Source organism: Sceloporus occidentalis, unplaced genomic scaffold (genome assembly GCF_023333645.1).
Source record: "Sceloporus occidentalis isolate IW3139 unplaced genomic scaffold, rSceOcc1.0.p SCAF_5, whole genome shotgun sequence".
In the NCBI taxonomy this organism is placed as follows: domain Eukaryota; kingdom Metazoa; phylum Chordata; class Lepidosauria; order Squamata; family Phrynosomatidae; genus Sceloporus; species Sceloporus occidentalis.
This window is the reverse complement of record NW_028316985.1, coordinates 186,532,141-186,549,951: the sequence shown is the minus strand read 5'-3', so window position 1 is coordinate 186,549,951 and position 17,811 is coordinate 186,532,141. Positions and strand designations below refer to the sequence as shown.

The 17,811-nt window shown below is 45.8% G+C and overlaps 2 protein-coding genes across 4 annotated transcripts in view; one reads left to right on the top strand and one right to left on the bottom strand.

Moving 5' to 3' along the window:
• HSPA12B (heat shock protein family A (Hsp70) member 12B) overlaps positions 1-7,966 on the top strand; it is a 46,457-nt gene extending 38,491 nt beyond the window's left edge. For all 3 annotated transcript variants that reach the window (XM_089526435.1, XM_089526436.1, XM_089526434.1), the window contains 3 exons: positions 3,958-4,216; positions 4,750-4,853; positions 5,508-7,966. In XM_089526435.1, coding sequence (XP_089382561.1) covers positions 3,958-4,216; positions 4,750-4,853; positions 5,508-6,151 — 1,007 coding nt within the window. In that variant the 3' untranslated portion in view covers positions 6,152-7,966. The remainder of the gene's footprint in view (positions 1-3,957; positions 4,217-4,749; positions 4,854-5,507) is intronic.
• Positions 7,967-10,596: 2,630 nt separating this feature from the next.
• Positions 10,597-17,811, bottom strand: part of LOC149313310 (adipose-secreted signaling protein-like) — an 84,149-nt gene continuing 76,934 nt past the window's right edge. Inside the window, exons 5-6 of the mRNA XM_089526433.1 lie at positions 16,771-16,893; positions 10,597-13,761 (exon numbers count right to left, since the gene is read on the bottom strand). Of these exons, the coding sequence (XP_089382559.1) occupies positions 13,661-13,761; positions 16,771-16,893 (224 nt within the window). The 3' untranslated portion in view covers positions 10,597-13,660. The remainder of the gene's footprint in view (positions 13,762-16,770; positions 16,894-17,811) is intronic.

Genomic DNA, 17,811 nt, shown 5'->3' with positions numbered 1-17,811 from the left:
GTAGAGGCTCCATCCGGAGATGGTCAGCGACCTGTTCGACCGGTGGGGGACCCCCCAAGTCGATTTCTTCGCGACCGAATGGAACAGCCTCTGTCCCCAGTTCTGCTCCAGGAGGCGAATGGATGGATCCCTCGGAGCCGCGTTCGCCTTCCTTTGGATGGGAGAGCTGCTCTACGCATTTCCTCCCTTCCCGCTCATCATCAGGGTGGTGTCCAAGATGACAACGGACCAATCGGATGTGATCCTGATTGCTCCATGGTAACCGTGGCAGCTCTGGTTCGCGTCTCTTCTCCACCTCCAAGAGATGCTCCCTCCGCCTCGACTTCCGTCTGGACCTGCCGTCGGTCCGGGACGGCCAGATCCTCCACCCGGACATCGAGAGCCGGCCGCTGGTGGTCTGGAGAATCCAGCCCTAGCCTCACTGCCTGTTGCGGTGAGGACTGTGATCCTGCCTATGCAGAAACCATACACCCTGCGGTCCTATGCCATTAAGTGGAAGAGGCTTAACCTCTTCCTTGTAGAGGTTCCTTAGGAGATGTGCCAACCTGCACCCCCTTGGGTCGGTACTGCTACCAGCTGGAAGCCTGGAGGCGGTGCTGTCCGCTCTTCAATCCAAGCCTTTTGAACCGATGGCCATGATGGACTTGAGATTGTTGACTTGGAAGACTGCCTTCCTTGGGGTCATCACCTCCGCCCGCTGTGCGGGCGACCTCTGTGCCTTGCGGAGGGACCAGCCCTTCCTTAAGTCTACAAGGATTAGGTGGTCCTCCGGTCAGGCATTACTTTCTTGCCCAAAGTACTGCCTGCTTCCGACATGGGCCAAGACATTGTGTTGCCTACTCCGGCGTCCAGCCCGACTTTGGACGCAGAGTGAAGCCTACACTCTCTTGGTGCCAGGAAGGCGCCGGTTTTTCACTTGGACATAACCGCTGCCTCCAGTCAGTCCGAGAGATCCTCTCTGTGCTACTCGGAACCAATGAAGAGGTTGCCTGTGTCCGCGCAGAGTTTTTTCCAATGGGTGGCTGGTACCATCCACCTCTGCTATGAGCTGTTGGGTAACCACTCCCTGACAGGGCTCGGTCCCACTCCACAAGGGCAGTGTCACAATCCTCAGCATCCCTGTCGGGGATTCCCTTAGAGGATGTCTGCAAGACTGTTGTCTGGTCCCAGCCTCTGACTTTCATAAGGCATTACAGGCTGGACACCAGGGCCATCCCACACGCAGCTTTCGGGAGGGCTGTGTTGGTCTCAGGGTTGCATTGATTGCACCACGGATGATGTTTCTTTACAAGATCATGTAAATTATGCCACTGTTTTTACATTCCTGTTGACTGTTAGTTTGCACAAATTGCCATGGGATTGGTCTTGCATGACCTTACGTTCCCTTCTCAGGTTCTGCACTGTTGTAGCTGTGTTGAGGTGTTTGTGCACAAACAAAAACTGACTCTTTTATGGTTCAAGGTTTTTACTGTGTCAATAATATACCTTGGTTACCATAGCTTTGGGTTCAGGACACTCCCTCCGCCGCGTACCTAAGCTTGTCAGTCTAAACCCATTTGTATGATTCGCAGAGACCACGAAGAAGAAGGACAGGTTGCTTACCTGTAACGGTATTTCTTCGAGTGGTCATCTGCGAATACATACAAATCCCACCCGTCCATCCCCTCAGTGTCCTGCTCTGATTGGCTCTTTCCATCGCCTGCTTGGAGGAAAAATTGCGGAACTGGGGAAAGAGCGGGAAGGCAGGGGCCTTATAACGGGTGGGCGGGGTTACCGCCAAAAAGTTTCTATATGTTGCAAAGTGAACTTTGCCTAGTGATTCCAGAAGTTTCCGAACAGCACTGCGCAGGCGCAGTGAAACCCATTTGTATGTATTCGCAGATGACCACTCGAAGAAATACCGTTACAGGTAAGCAACCTGTCCTTCTCAGGACTGGTGGCCAAACTTTGCTAACTTTAAGGGTTTCTTCTTTCCTTTTGATGTTGTCCAGGTGTTTGTGGGTTTCAGTGGCTTCCCTGTGCATTCTATCCTGATAAACAATGGATCATTAATTAAATAGACCCCCTGAGGCCTTGCCATCAACAACAGAACAATACACAGTTGAACATGCCAATTGCTTCCTCGCAACCAACAATATATATACATGCTACTCTCTTCCATGCCAGCATTCTCTGAAGATGCCAGCCACAGATGCAGGCAAAACGTCAGGAAGAAACTCTTCTAGAACACGGCCTCATAGCCCAAAAAACCCACAAATGGGACTTTGTATTGAATGGGACTTGAGCATCCAAGGATTTTGATATCCGTTTTGGGGGATCCTGGAACCAAAACCCAGCAGATATCAAGGGCCCACTGTATTATTTTTGTAGGGGATGCAAACATTAACCAAACATTTTCTAGGAGTAGGGGCATAGTAAAGCTTTTGAACCGCTGAAGTAGACCAAGTCTACAAAAGCTTATGCTACACCATCTCATATATATAACTACAAGTTTTGCATTTCTATTACTGTTCTCACACACAGCCTGCTTGCAAAGGTCTGTCCCCAGACCATCTGCTCCATGTATCTGAGGACATAGATTCAAAGCTGCATCTGCACTGCAAAAATAATCCAGTTTGACACTACTTTAACTACCATAGCTCCATGCTATGGAAAATCCTGGGATTTGTAGTGTGTTGCTACACCAGAGCTCTCTGACAGAGAAGGCTAAAAATCCCAAAAGACTACAAATTCCAGAATTCTATAGCATTGAGTCATGGCAGTTAAAGCTGAGTCAACTGGATTATTTCTGCAGTGTGGACGCAGCCTCAAGTTTAGGAAAGCTCCTGTCACCAGCACCTTGTTCCTTTCAGTTAGTCTCAAAGGTGCTACAAGATCCCTTTGCAAACTGTAGATAGATAGACTATGTACCTGGCTGGCTAGCTAGCAAGTCTATCTATCTATCTATCTATCTATCTATCTATCTATCTATCTATCTATCTATCTATCTATCTATCTATCTATCTATCTATCCATCCATCCATCCATCCATCCATCCATCCATCCATCCATCCATCTATCCCTCCCTCTCTCCCTCCCTCCCTCTTTAGATTTTTGCTTGAAGCTGGCATTGACCTCAGGAGTTACGTTAGGGCACCATCTAGTGTCAGAAGTTGAAATAGCAAGCATGATCCCAAAGAGGAAGAAAAGAGGACAGCCTTGTTTAACTCAGAATTTTTTTAGGATTTTGGGATTCAAACCCTTCTTCTGTAAATACAGTTAAAACATTGTTGTGATTTATAAATATTAATACAGGTTGAGTCCCCCTTATCCAAAATGTTTGGGACAAGAAGTGTTTTGGATTTATTTATTTATTTTGGATTTGGGAGTATTTGCATATACTTAATGAGGTAGGTATCTTGGAGAGGGGACTCAAAGTCTAACCACAAAATTCATGCAGTCCTCCAAATGTTGTTGGGCTGTATTTCCCAGCATCCCCCACTGTTTCCTGTGCTAGCTGATGGGAATGGTAGTTGAGCCATTGGTACCCTAAAGACACCAAGGCTATTGGCATTCTGGATTTGACACTCTCAATATGAGCTTGCATTTGAGAGAGCAATCATTTATGCCATCTCTGCTCCTTTTGCATCTTACCAGAATGTGTTTTACTTACTGTAAGTATGTACACATCTCAAAACGTGCGGCTTTCGCTGCAAGCACTTCCAAATCAATGCGTGTGCATAATTCTGGACCATCTCAGTTGATTTCCAAATGCCGGCTGGAATAAATGCAACTTTGCACATTTCCCAAAGAGACCCATGCGGCATCCCAGAAAATGCTCTGCTGCTGGTTGGTGGCAATTGTATTTCATTGGGAGGAAGGCAGTTGATTCGGACATCCCTGCTGTTGTAGTCTTGAAGTCTCCCTGGGTTTGGTGTGATCCGGTGGCTTTCCTTTGATCCTGTTGTTTCCTTCCAGGAGGTCCTTATGGAGCTGTGGGGGTAGACCTCGCCTTTGAGAAACTGCTCTGCCAGATCTTTGGCGAGGACTTCATTGCCACATTCAAGGCCAAGCGTCCAGCGGCTTGGGTCGATCTGACCATTGCTTTTGAGGCTCGCAAGCGGACGGCGGCACCCCACCGTGCCAACCCCCTCAACATCTCCCTGCCTTTCTCTTTCATCGACTTTTACCGGAAACATCGGGGGCAGAACGTGGAGACGGCCCTCAAGCGAAGCAGGTAGAGGCAATGGGGTCTTATCTTGGGGTATTTCCCCCAAGGGGAAACTACAACAGGAGCAATACATGAGTGTTTCCTGACTACACAATTATTGTCACTTTCCCAGTGCATTTTCTTTGGATGCCTGGACTGTTTTTCTAAAGTTTCAGCTGAAGTTTTAAGTTACTGTAATGCTAGAGATTTGGGGTCTGAAGGAAAACTTCTTTGAGGGGGCAGAATTTTTATTCGGGGGGTCAGTGCCCTAATTTTGGACCCATTCCTGTTAGCTACATTCCTGATTTTACAACCCTCGTATTGCAATGGATCCTTGGTATCAACTGAGGTTTGGTTCCAACATCCACGGATACCTAAATCCAAGGATGCTCAAGTCCCATTAAATACAATGGCATAGTGAGATAGTGTTCCTCAAATAAAATAGCAAAATCAAGGTTTGCATTTTTGAATTGATATCTCCTTTGAATGTTTTCAAGTCATGGATGCTTGACTCCATGAATACAAAATCTGTATATATTTTTTCCTTCCTACATCTCCAGCGTGAATTTGGTGAAGTGGTCCTCCCAGGGGATGCTGCGCATGTCTTCCGAGGCCATGAATGAACTCTTCCAGCCCACCATCGGACAGATCATCAAGCACATTGGTGAGTTAATGCAAGATCCGATAGATGGGTTGCATCAAATCAGGTTATGTCAGGGTCATATCATAATCCATAATTTTGGCCCCAAAACCTGCCCTCAGCTTATACGTGAGGATGACCTATACACAAGAATATACAACATGTTTCTTTTATCTGTTGTCATCTGCCTTAAATCCCAAACTGGTGGAAAAGGTAGGATATGAACACCGCCACCACCATCTTTGCTTATGCCACTGTTGTTTGGACAGGATTGTTGTGCATCACTCCATATGTGTAGTGCAGGGTACACCTATACATGTCATTAACAAGATGCCAGACATGGAATCTATTGTTGTTATCAGCATCAGCATCATCAAGTTATGTCCTGCCTTTCCCCCATTAATGGGACTCAAGGTGGCTAACAACATTTTAAACAACCCAGGATAAAAACCCTACAAAAGCTATATGAAGTATAAGATACACAATTAAACAATCCTATATTAAAACAATTAAAAATACTAAAATTCATCCATTGTGAATGGTAGATTGACACATAGGTAAATCCCATTTATTCAATGGATTTACTCTAGCTGGGACTTCTAAACGTTTATAGGATTCAGCCATGAAGCCTCTGTGGCATCTCCCTTCCCATCTAATTTCTTTTTCCTAACTCCCCAGATGACCTCTTGAAGAAACCAGAAGTAAAGGGCATCAAGTTCCTCTTCTTGGTGGGAGGCTTTGCAGAGTCGGCCATGCTCCAGCACGCCATCCAGTCGGCCTTCAGCGGCACTTGCCGGGTCATCATCCCGCAGGACGTGGGGCTGACCATCCTGAAAGGGGCCGTGCTCTTTGGCCTTGACCCCACCATTGTCCGGGTGAGGCGTTCGCCCCTGACCTACGGCGTCGGGGTGCTGAACAAGTTCGTGGAGGGGAAGCACCCCAAAGAGAAGCTCCTGGTCAAAGAAGGGAAGAACTGGTGCACGGACATCTTTGAGAAGTTTGTCTCCGTGGACCAGTCTGTGGCCTTGGGCGAGGTGGTGCAGAGGAGCTATTGTCCAGCCCGGGTCGGGCAACGTAAGATCATCATCAACATCTACTGCTCTGCCACGGATGACGTGGTCTACATCACCGATCTTGGGGTGAGGAAATGCGGCACCATCAGCCTTGACTTGGATGAGCTGGAGGAGTCCAACTCGCCAAAGAGAAACCGTCGGGAGATCCGGGCAAGCATGCAGTTCGGTGACACCGAGATCAAGGTGACAGCCATGGATGTCCGGACGTCCAAGATTGTGAGGGCTTCCATCGATTTCCTCTCCAACTGATAGCCCAGGAGTTAGGTTTGGGGCGGAGGGTGAGGTGAAGAGGTTGAGAAGCTACACCCCACATCCTCTTCTTTGTAAACATGGCCCAAGTCATGGAAAAGGAAGCCAATGTGGAAAAAGAAGCCAAGCATTGCCCAACTTTCAGACACATGCCTTGTTGCATGACTTACCAAAGGAAGTCTTTGCCAAACTCTGGAACTTGGAACTTACATGGTCATTTAGCTCCCATTATCACTACATCTTTGAAAGCCATCTTCTGAGAACTCTTGTAGAGTGACCAGATGGTTGGTTGACTCATGAAACCGATATTGAATAATTCACAAAATGGGGCCAGTATTGTTCTGATCCTTTTGCACCAGCAACATGGTTGTTGGCTTTGATGGAAACACATATTTTCTATGGATTCTGCTGTGACAACATCTTCTGCACAACCAGACAGAGAGCTCTGGGAGACCAGCTGGCTCCTTGTTCATGGGAATATCTTAACCAGTGTCCAAATACCTTGTATAGTGAAGGAAGCTGCAATGTGGCCAGAGGAAGATGATACATTCCCTCATTGTTGTCAGTGCCAAATTGCTTGTTAGAAAGAACGTCCGGAGGAAACGTCAGGAAGAAACATGGCCACATAGCCTGAAAAACCCACAAAAAACTATGCATGTTAGTTGTTGAAAGCAAGTAACCTGAATAGAAAGAAGGCTGTGTCTACTAGTTTGGACAAGCATATCTATGAGGCTTTGTGACTAGAATTGTGACTAGTCTCCTTGGTGCATGACACTCATGGACATTAGCAGCCAAAGGGAAAAGCATAGCCATCATGAAGGGAAGCACTTGAGAAAGAGGCAGCTTGAGCCAGCAGATAGCGAAGGAGCCCCTGCATTAGAGTTGCGAGAATTGTGACTTCACATGACGTCCTGAGATAATCTTCATGTTCTTGCGCAATATTGACGGGAGCATACCACCATGTTCCCATCTTTTTTGCTGGTCTGATAAAGTCCAGTGCTATGGAAATCTGGGATTTCAAGTTCTGAGAGTGATTTAGCCTTCTCTGTCAGAGAGCTCTGATGCCGCAACAAACTACAAATCCCAGGATTCCATAGGATGGAGACATGACAGATAAAACAGTGTCAAATTGCATTAATTCTTCAGTGTGGCAAAAGCCCTGCTCCAACAACCAATGCACTACACCATGATGGCTCACTTAGATTGACAGCCATTATTGTTTGACACCTCTTCCAACCATCAAAAAAGGACCAAGCGAAAGCACAACCTGTTTGACTCTTCGGCTATTGCATGCACGATGGATGTGCTTTGAGATGTTCTATGCTCTTGAGATGTGCAGCTGGGACAACAATGGACAGTAATGCAACTCTGATGCGCAGCGGTGACTGGGATCTATACTGTGAAAATCAGCAATATTGGAAAAAGAGCGATATCTTGCTTTGAGACTTTTCTTTCCCATTCAAAAAGCCCTCTAAAAGCCCTGGTCATAACAAAAGAAGAGTGCCATGCGGGTCTAATTTGGGTGGTTTAGGGAAAGGCTATTTTTTTAAACCTAAGAGAACACTTCTCTAGGAACCTCTGGGTCCTCCAGCACAACTCTATGGTCAACATCTGGCAGAGTTGCGCTGAAGGACCTAGAGATTCCTGGAGAGAACATATTCATTAAAACCGTGAATAGTCAAATCTGCAAAAGTCAAAGCCGCAAATGTGGAGGGTCGACTGTAATTCGTTCTCATTACTCATTACAGTGGTGTTTTGTTTTGTTTAAATGATTATTTGCTGTTATCCTCTGCAGTGTTTAAACTTGTTATATTACCTGGTGTGTTGGTTGTTAGTTTTTCATTACTTTTTGCCCTTTGCTGGGGAAGGGTTGGTAAGAGACTGGTGCAAAACAGGGAAGACACCAGATTATGAACATACTCCAAAGGTGTTTTTAAAAACCTGGAAAAAGAGCTGGAGAACGAAATAGGACAGACTGGGCAGAATCTTGTTAGTGGCTTATGATCCTGTAAGTGTGACAGTAAGAGTTATTCCAGAGCAGAAGACGCTGCTGCCTCCGAGTGTGGTGGGGTCGCCTTCTTTGGAGGTCTTTAAGCAGAGGCTGGATGGCCATCTGTCAATGGGGATGCTTTGAGATTTCCTGCATGGTAGAATAGGGTTGGACTGGATGGCCCTTGTGGTCTCTTCCAACTCTGTGATTCTATGATTCTGTGAACCCAGTCTCATTCCTCAACCCTGTAGCCACACTCCTGGGCTTGCTGGCCAGCTGAGATGGCTCAACCGAGAATCATAGAGTTGGAAGAAATCTCAAGAGCAATCCAGTCCAACCCTCTTCTGCCATGCAGGAACTCTCCATCAAAGCACTCCCTGTGACAGATGACCATCCAGCCTCTGTTTAAAAACCTCCAAGGAAGGAGACCCCACCAAAATCTCTGAGGAAGGAGTGTGTTCCACTGTCGAACAGCCCTCACTGTCAGGACGTTCCTCCTAATGTTGAGCTGGAATCTCTTTTCCTGGAGCTTGCATCCATTGCTCCAGGTGCTATCCTCCGGAGGATCAGAAAACAAGCTTGCTCCCTCCTCAATCTGACACCCCTTCAAATATTTAAACAGGACTCTCCTATCACCTCTTAACCTTCCCTTCTCCAGGCTAAACATCCCCAGCTCCCTACGTCTCTCCTCATAGGGCTTCATGGTTTCTCCAAGAGAAACAGGAGCAGGTTCCTGCCTGTAGGTGGAAGCAGAGTAACTGTTTTGTATTCAGGTGTAGCTGTGTTAGCCATATAGCAAAGTACAACATCATCCCAAAACCACAAAAATCGGCCAACCAAAATGAACAAAATACATGGTGCAAGCTTCCAAAGCTCCACTGGCTTCTTCTTCATCAGGCAAAGGTGTTAAGAATCATACAGTGCTATATAAATAAAGTATAATAATACAGGAGAATATATGTATATATATGTTAGTTAGAGGCTTGCATTTTCTCAAGGCGTTGCCGGGTGTTGTTCTTTGGAGGGATATCTCTGTTCCCCCTCCGCTGGCAACCAAGCCTTCCAAAGTCTAGGAAATAAAATCTGACTTCCCTTAGCAGTGCAAAAAGATGCCAGATATCTGCATCCTTCGTGTGTTTAGGCAGAGAACACTGAATCCTTCAAGAGAAGCCTCCATGCTTTTGCATCAGGAAAATGTTTGGTGTCGTTTCAATTGTCAGTCTTGTAGGTTTTTAATTATTCTGTGTTTTTTAGACTGGAAGCCGCTTTGGGTCCCAGTCTTGGGAGGAAAGTGGCATAGAAATAATTATTATTGGTAAAGCATGCCAAATATAGTCCCAATTTTTTAAAAAATGTTTTACCTTTGTTGGGAGGTAGCAACTACAAATATTGGCTCCAGTCCATCAGCTCCCTTTAGGATCCCCTCTAGAGGTAAAATGCTTTACAACTTATGGGGACCCTAGGTGACCCTATCACAGGGCTTAGAGTATGTGACTTGCTCAAAGTCATCTAAAGGTTTCCAAGGCTGAGCAGGGAAGTCAGCCCTGGCCTCTGGCGTTGTAGTCCAACACTCAAACCAATGCACCAAACCGGCTGCCAAGAGTCACTCTTCTCTCCCCTAGACGTTTTTTGGATTTCAAGATACCGCATTTTAGCCGTCACAGGGGAACCTTATGGACAGAGCCAGTGCACTGGGATCTTGCCATTTGAGGTTTCTGCCTTCAAGAAAGGTAAAGCCATTTTCTCTAATACTGGGACTGAATGGCATGCTTTGCTTCTACATCACCTAAAGTTTTCCTGATGCAAAACATGAAGACGTCTTGAGAATAGTGTTCTCTGCCTACATAGGAGCCTATGGCTTCACAGAGGATGGAGACATGCTGGATTCCAAGGAAGCATCTTCTTTGAATTGCAAATGGACATTAAATTTCCTTGATTTTGAAAACCTACCAGTGACCACATGGCCAAAAAAAGAGGAGATGCCAGCCAGCAGATTGCCCTCCCTACCATCTGAACTAACACCAGAAACAGGAAAATGCAGGCCTACAAGTAGCATCTACAATGTCTTTCTTCTGTTTGCCTGATGAAGACACCAGTGTGACTACAAAAGCTTGCAACATGTAATTGTGCATTCTGATTGGCCCCATAAAGGTATCTGGATGTTATTGGACTCCCCTTTAATGTGAGGCTGGTTTCCCAAGATTTGAGGTTGTGAGTCAATGCCAGCAAGGCCCAATTTTGTACTAACGTTTTCCATTCGGCTCAATTGGAATTGGACCCTTCCCATTAACAGTCTCACATCCAAGGGGAGATTTTAAAAACTGCACCCATTCAAACTCTTCAGCAGAAAAGTCTGTGTTACCTCCCCAAACTACAAATCCCAGCATTCTGCAGGATGGAGTGATGATAGTACCAAAAAAAATTACACCAGACATACTTTTCTTTTTCTCCAACTGAAGTTTATTCTTTCCCTTGAGAATTTTTTTGCTTTAAAAAAAAAAAAAAACAATTAACATCACTTTTCAGATTATCAGTATATGTTTGCATGTTTGTGTTTGTGTATATAGGCACATAAAAACAGTCTTTTTTATCTTTCATAACAAATAACCACATTCCTGTCTGTGTACCATGAGCTTTTCCATTTTTTGAAGAAAAAGACTGGAGCAGAGGAAGAGAAAAAGAGGCAACATTTACGAAATCCGGATGGCGTTGGGGAGAAATGTCATCTTTTGAATAAAACTGGTGTGCCGAAAATCCCTTTTGTCTATACAGCAGGTGCGTAGCCCTCCCAATGTAGTCGGACTGCAACTCCCAGAAGCCCCTGACAGCTGCTTAAAAGAGTCTTTCATCCTCAAGAATAGCGATTCCCAAACTTTGGTCTTCCGTGTGTTTTGGACATCAAGTCCCAGAAGCCCCAGTCAGCTTGGTCAATGGTCAGGAATTCTGGGAGCTCAAGTCCAAAACACCCGGAGGACCAAAGTTTGGGAACCACAGCTCAAGAAGGTCCAGAAAGACCAAGACTACGTATCCTATTGGTAGCCAAGGGTTGAAGAATGCTAGGAGTTGCAATCCAGCAACATCTGCAAGACCATAGGATTTCCTTTCCTGTGTTACAAGGAAAGAGCAAACCTGCCAAATTACCCCGGGATTGGATTTCAAAGGGATCGGCACAGGGACTCTCCGCTGTGGCACAAAGTCCGACATCCTGCCACTCCACTTTGGATGTCAAAGAGTCTTTCATCCTCAAGAACAGTAATTTCCAATCTTTGGTCCTCCAGATATTGTGGACGCCATCTCCCAGAATTCCTGACTGTTGGCCAAACTGACAGAGGCATATGGGAGCTGAAGTCCAAAATACCTGGAAGACCAAAGTTTGGGAACCACTGCTCAAGGAGGTCCAAAAAGACCTATAGCCTATCGGTTAGCCTGAACAAGAGCAGATCCACTGAATCAACAAAGGAGTGAATCCACACTAGGCAATTATAGCGCTATGGTTCCATTTTAAATGCCATGGCTCCATGCTATGGAGTTAATAATTTTCTGAAGTATTATCCTCCGCTGGGGGGATCTAGCATAAGAGACGTCCAAGGACCTCGCCAAATGACAAATCCCAAGATTCCACAGTATGGAGGCCATAGCAATTAAAGTGGAATCATGGTGCTAATATAGAGCTTGGCTAGCCTGCAAGTTAAGTAGGTGGCCTAGATTGCACCCAAAGACTGTGCAATCCATGGATTGTAATGTGCAATCTAAAAAAGACATTATTTTTAAATATGCTCCCACCCACTACATTGAATAAATCCATTTTATGCAACAGGGAGAGAGAATCCTGGCTAGTTCATTCCCTCTGCTAGATTCCAAGCAGCAATCTTTTAAACACATTTCAAAAGCCTGGGGTACCATCTATCCCCCCGCCACATTCTGCCCAGCATGTACACCAAGGTGTAATCTTCTAGTAAACCCATGAAGCAACTCAATTTGCAGAAATTCTGCTGAGATTCATGGCCCGTTCTTAAAAATAAAAGGCTCCAAGCCTTGGTATTTGGGACATTAGGGTTTGTTTGTTTAAACCTAAATTAAAACTGCAGCAGCAAAAACAAAAGGGAGCGACATCAAAAGGGTACCCAAACGCAAGAGGTTTCAAGACACGGTATGGCTTGCAACGAAGAGAGATAGCCCAGGCTATCTCTAGAAAGGCAGCAAAGGTTTTGAAAGAAAGCCCTTCCCAGGCAAACGGAGCATGGAGGGAAGGGATGCGTTTGGGAAGGTCTGGCTTTTGGAGCTGGGGAGGGGAGGGATGTTTTTTCATTAAAAAAACCCACCTCGAATCGAACTGGAGAATGACAGGGTTACGATTGATCTTCTGCAGAGAATGGGAGTCTCAAAAGTCTTATAATCATAAGCAAGGGTCCAATTCAGATGGGAAAGTTGGGGATGGTGGGGGAGACAGAAAAGCAGAAAAAGCACCCAACCAGAGAGAAAGAACGGTTGTGTACACTGGTCCCCGAAGAAAAAGAGGCAGCTAATCATCCACAGCAACTTCTCAGTGAACTGGGACTACAATACACATCAATCCTGGCTGGGGTCATGGGCACTGTAGTCTCAACACACTGAGAGGCTGCTAGATGGAAGGAGGCAGATTTTAACAAGAACACAGCAAAAACCTCCAAGTTACCCTGCTCTCAGAAACATCTGGATCAATACAGATCAATACAGATTTGACAACCTCTGATCAGCCCTTTACATTCAATCAGCCTTTCGGCACAAAAGAGCTGTTCCAAACACCCAGCATCGTCTTTCTCCCGAGTCAAATGAAGCAACCAGGTTCGGCACGTCCCTGCAAATCCAATCTGCCAATGGGCAAAAAAGAAGAGCTGCACCATTTTATGCCAAAGCGTCTCTCGCGCACTGGTTCGTGCTCCAAACTATTGTAAAGGGTGCAACAAAAAGGCAGAGGTGCCCAGCGTGGGTTACCCCCCTCTTAAACATATTTTCTTTACAAACTGCAACGGCAGACGATGAAAACAGCAGAAAAAATGGCAAGAAAACGCAGAACTCAATGCAACGAGGAACAGCGCTGCCCCGTAACGTCATGCTTGTGGCGTGCATGGGATTTCACTCAAAGAAGAGGCTGCACGGCCACTGATGCGGTTTCCCTGGCTGGAAAGATGATTTTGGAAATGGGGACGAGGAGGGGGGATCTTGGCTTGCTCTGCTCTCTCGACTATCAATACCAGCATTCTACAGTCTGTGGTTCTGGATGTCATGGGTTGGGGGGGGGGGAAGTGGGGTTAAAGCGCATCACCCAAGTCCCACAAGACAAGCGCAGCACTGGTTCAGCACATGACAAGCACGCTCTGCGTCGGACAGCCGGCGGACAGTTGAGATGGGGAGCTTGCTTCCTCCTGTTATTTCAAGCTCGACCGGAAAATATAGATATTTTATTTTTTATATAGGCATATAAAACCCTAGAAAGAGGCCTGGGGTTTTGGAGGAGAGGTTGGTGGAGGTCTTCTTGCCTAGTCGAAACCGTGCCACTCACTTTGCTCTGAGTCGTACTCCAGCTCTGCACCGATGCATTTCACCCCTTCCAGCAGCATTGGGGTGCCATGGTGGCGGTCTGCAAGACAAAAGAAGGAAAAGCATCTGGTTTAGAGACCCCAAAATCAGGGGAGGATCTGCATGGCATGCACAGTAGAAATTGAGCATGCACTCATGAGTCCTGCAGTGAAAAGGAAATGGGGAGCTGTGATTGGTGAGAGCCAGACAATTCTAGTCTTTGCAATATTGTGAAGGCTAGCTGGGACTGATGGGATAGAAGACATAAAATCTACAGATTATTATAAATTAGGAGAGGTACCTAATATCCCAATGGACAGGATCAAAAGTAAAAATGACCTGAACACAGGGATTCCCAAATTCTGGCCTTCCAGGTATTTTGGACTTCACCTCCTTAAAACTCAGACCAATCAATGGCCAAGATGGCTGAGGTGTCTGGGTGCTGAAGTCCAAAACACCTAGAAGACGTGAGTTTGGGAAACACTGCAGGCTTAAGAGATAAGAAATCTGGGTCAAAACTAACAAAATGAATTGTAACAGGGAGAAATGTAGGATACTATACCTGGGAAGTAAAAATGAAATGCACAGATAAAGGATGGGGGACACTGGGGTTGACAGCAGTGCATGTCAAAGGCATCTAGGAATCTTCATGGACCACAGGCTGAACATGAGACAACTGGTTGCCCAGCCCAACCCAAAGGGTGCCCAGCAATGGCTCCTCTTCGTAATCCTGGAGAGAAGTGACCAGTGGGGTCCCACAGGGCTCTGTCCTGGGCCCAGTGCTATTCAACATCTTTATCAATGACTTGGATGACAGAATTGAGGGCATACTCATCAAATTTGCAGATGACAACAAATTAGAAAGAGTAGCTAACATCCCAGAGGACAGTATCAAAATTCAGAATGACCTAAATAGACTAGAAAGCTGGGCCAAAGCTAACAAAATGAACTTCAACAGGGAAAAATGTAAGGTACTGCATTTAGGGCGGAAAAATGAAATGCACAGATATAGGATGGGGGACACCTGACTTAAGTAGATTTATACATGTAAAAAGGATCTAGGAGTCCAAGTAAATCACAAGTTGAACGTGAGTCAACAGTGTGATGCGGCAGCTAACAAGGCCAATGCGATCCTGGGCTGCATTAATAGGAGTATAGTGTCTCGATCAAGGGAAATAATAGTGCCACTCTATTCTGCTTTGGTCAGGCTTCACATGGAATAATCCTATGTCCAATTCTGGACACCACAATTCAAAAAGGATATTGAGAAACTGGAGCATGTCCAAAGGAGGGCGACTAAAATGGTGAAGGGTCTGGAAACCATGAAGCCCTATGAGAAAAGACTTGGGGAGCTGGAGAAGAGACAAGACGGTTAAGAGGTGATATGATAGCCCTGTTTAAGTATTTTAAGGGATGTCATATTGAGGAGGGAGCAAGCTTGTTTTCTATTGTTCCAGAGAATAGAACAATGGATGCAAGCTCCAGGAAAAGAGATTCCACCTCAACATTAGGAGGAACATCCTGACAGTAAGAGCTGTTTGACAGTAGAAGATGCTGCTGCCTTGGAGTGTAGTGGAGTCTCCTTCCTTGGAGGTCTTTAAGCAGAGGCTGGATGGCCATCTGTCGGGGATGCTTTGATTGAGATTTCCTGCATGGCAGAATGGGGTTGGACTGGATGGCCTTTGGGGTTTCTTCCAACTCTAGGATTCTACTGTTTGCCCTTGGAGTCCCTTCCAACTCTTGAATTCTATGATAACGCTATCTGACACAGCCAGCCATCACTTGGTTGGTGGGTACAGCCCAGGGAAGAGTGCAATTCATGGCCCAGAGTGATATCCTAGGAGCACATCCTTTATTCTTTTATTCCCCTGGAGTAATAAAAAACAAAAACAAAATACTATCTCAACAGTTTGGCTCTTTTCTGCCTTTGCTTTAATCTCCTAGTGTTTGGAGGAAGATGGGCTGCGTGCCGCAGGGGCTTATTATTGCTGCTGACTTTTGCTGGCCCCGCAACTCATTAACCTTTCTCAGACGCCGCTCAATTCCACGCCTGGAGCGAGTTTTAATTTCCTGGGCACCGGAGAAGCAGGATATTAATTTGGGGACACAGAGAGATACCTGATGCCGAGATAAGATGGGCATCTCCAGGATGCACAGCAATGCACAAAAAGGCTTGGTAGCAGGATGGGATTGAGGGCAATGCAGCTTTCCATAAAGGGGCTTCAGCTTCTTAGTGGTCTTTTTGGACCAACAACAAGAAAACCAAAGAAAACATTCTCTTTCTTTTCTTTTTGGACTGCAGCTCCCAGAATCCCCCAGCCAGCTTTGGTAAATGCAGCCCAAAAAGGGCTTTTCCCAAAGTGTGGCAAGCATCCTCTGCTGGTTGGTGGATTCAAAGACTTCCAGCATCCCAGATTATGGGAACACCAGTTCATTTATGGATCTTTAACTGATCTTTCATAAGATCTGTATTCAAGTCCTTCCCAGCACCTTTTGCTGGCTGAGGCGATTCTGGGAGCTGCCGTACCAAACATCTTGTGCAAAAATCCGCCCCGAGAGACTCTGTGGCCGAAGAGCAGGGTATAAATACTCTAAATAAACAAAGATCAAAATCTTGGCCTTTGCTAGGCTGTGATTGCAAGGGCCTCATCAGCATCCCTTGCTGGGGATTCTGGGAGCTGCAGTTGTTGTTACTGAATTACCTTTGGTAAGCTCTGGCCTCAAGTTACTCTCAATACATCTTGCTAACCAGGGGATAATGGAAAGTCTTTAAAATGTCCTTTCCCAAACTTTGGCCTCAAGTATGTCCAGTCAGCTGGGGGATTCTGGGAAGTGTAGTCCCCTCTCTCAAACATAACCATCCCCAAGCTCTGCTTCATGTACTCCTTATCAACCTCTGCAGACAGGGGGATTCTGGGAGCTGTAATCTCCCCCCAAAAAGGACCATTCCCACGCTCTGCTCTGCACCTCTCAGCATCCTCTGCAGGCTGGAGGGTTCTGGGAGTCACAGTTCAAAAAAACCTCCCATCATCCCCTGCCCTGGGACGTGAGATGCCAGGCACTCACTCACCCATCACCCTGGCTTGCACCACCACCTTGATCGAGGCCCCATCGTTGGCTTCGCTCCGGAGCACGATCTCTTCTCGAACCACCCCTTCTTTGTGGGCCGTGTATTCGCACTTGATGCTGTAACCTGGAAGCAAGAGAGAGACAAGAGGGAGAAACCTATTTACTTATTTAACTAAATCAACAAAGCCTCTGACCACAAAGCTCCCTTTGACAACGTCTTTTTTTAAACACCCCCAGATCCTTCCTTTGCTTTCCCTTCTCATCCTCTGTCTAGCTGGAAGGGCATCTTTTTCATCCATTCAATCAGCCATTCTTTGACCATGATTTACATGCAGTATGTATTTCCTCTTAACCATAAAACAAGGAAAGACTTAGAGAGCTGGAGATGGTCAGCCTGGACAAGAGAGCCCTGTTTAGAAGGGATGTCATACTGAGGAGGGAGCAAGCTTGTTTTCTGCAGCTCCAGAGAACAGGACCTGGAACAATGGATGCAAGCTCCAGGGAAAGAGATTCCAGCTCAACATTAGGAGGAACTTCCTGAGAGTAAGGGCTGTTCGACAGTGGAACAAACTCCTTCTTCTGAGACTGTGGTGGAGTCTCCATCTTTGGAAGTCTTTAAGCAGAGGCTGGATGGCCATCTGTCAATGGGGATGCTCTGATTTTGAGTTCCTGCATGGCAGAATGGAGTTGGACTGAATGGCCCTTGGGATTTCTTCCAACTCTATGGTTCTATGATCATAATTCTTATAATTCAGTAACAACTGCAACTGGAAAATGTCAATCATACAAAACAATCAGAAATATAGCAGTAGTTTAACTCCCTTCTTGTTTGTCTAAACGTCTTCCCTTTGTTTTTTTCTTTTATTCTTGTCACTCCATTACTTTCTTATATTTTTCAGTCATTTCACATTGTACGTTCCACCTCTCATTAACATGCTTATACTAATAACTATAACCACAACAAACATAAATGCAGACCTATCCATCAATTATCTGAACATTTTTGTACATATCACTTTGTGTATTGAGGGATCCCATAGTT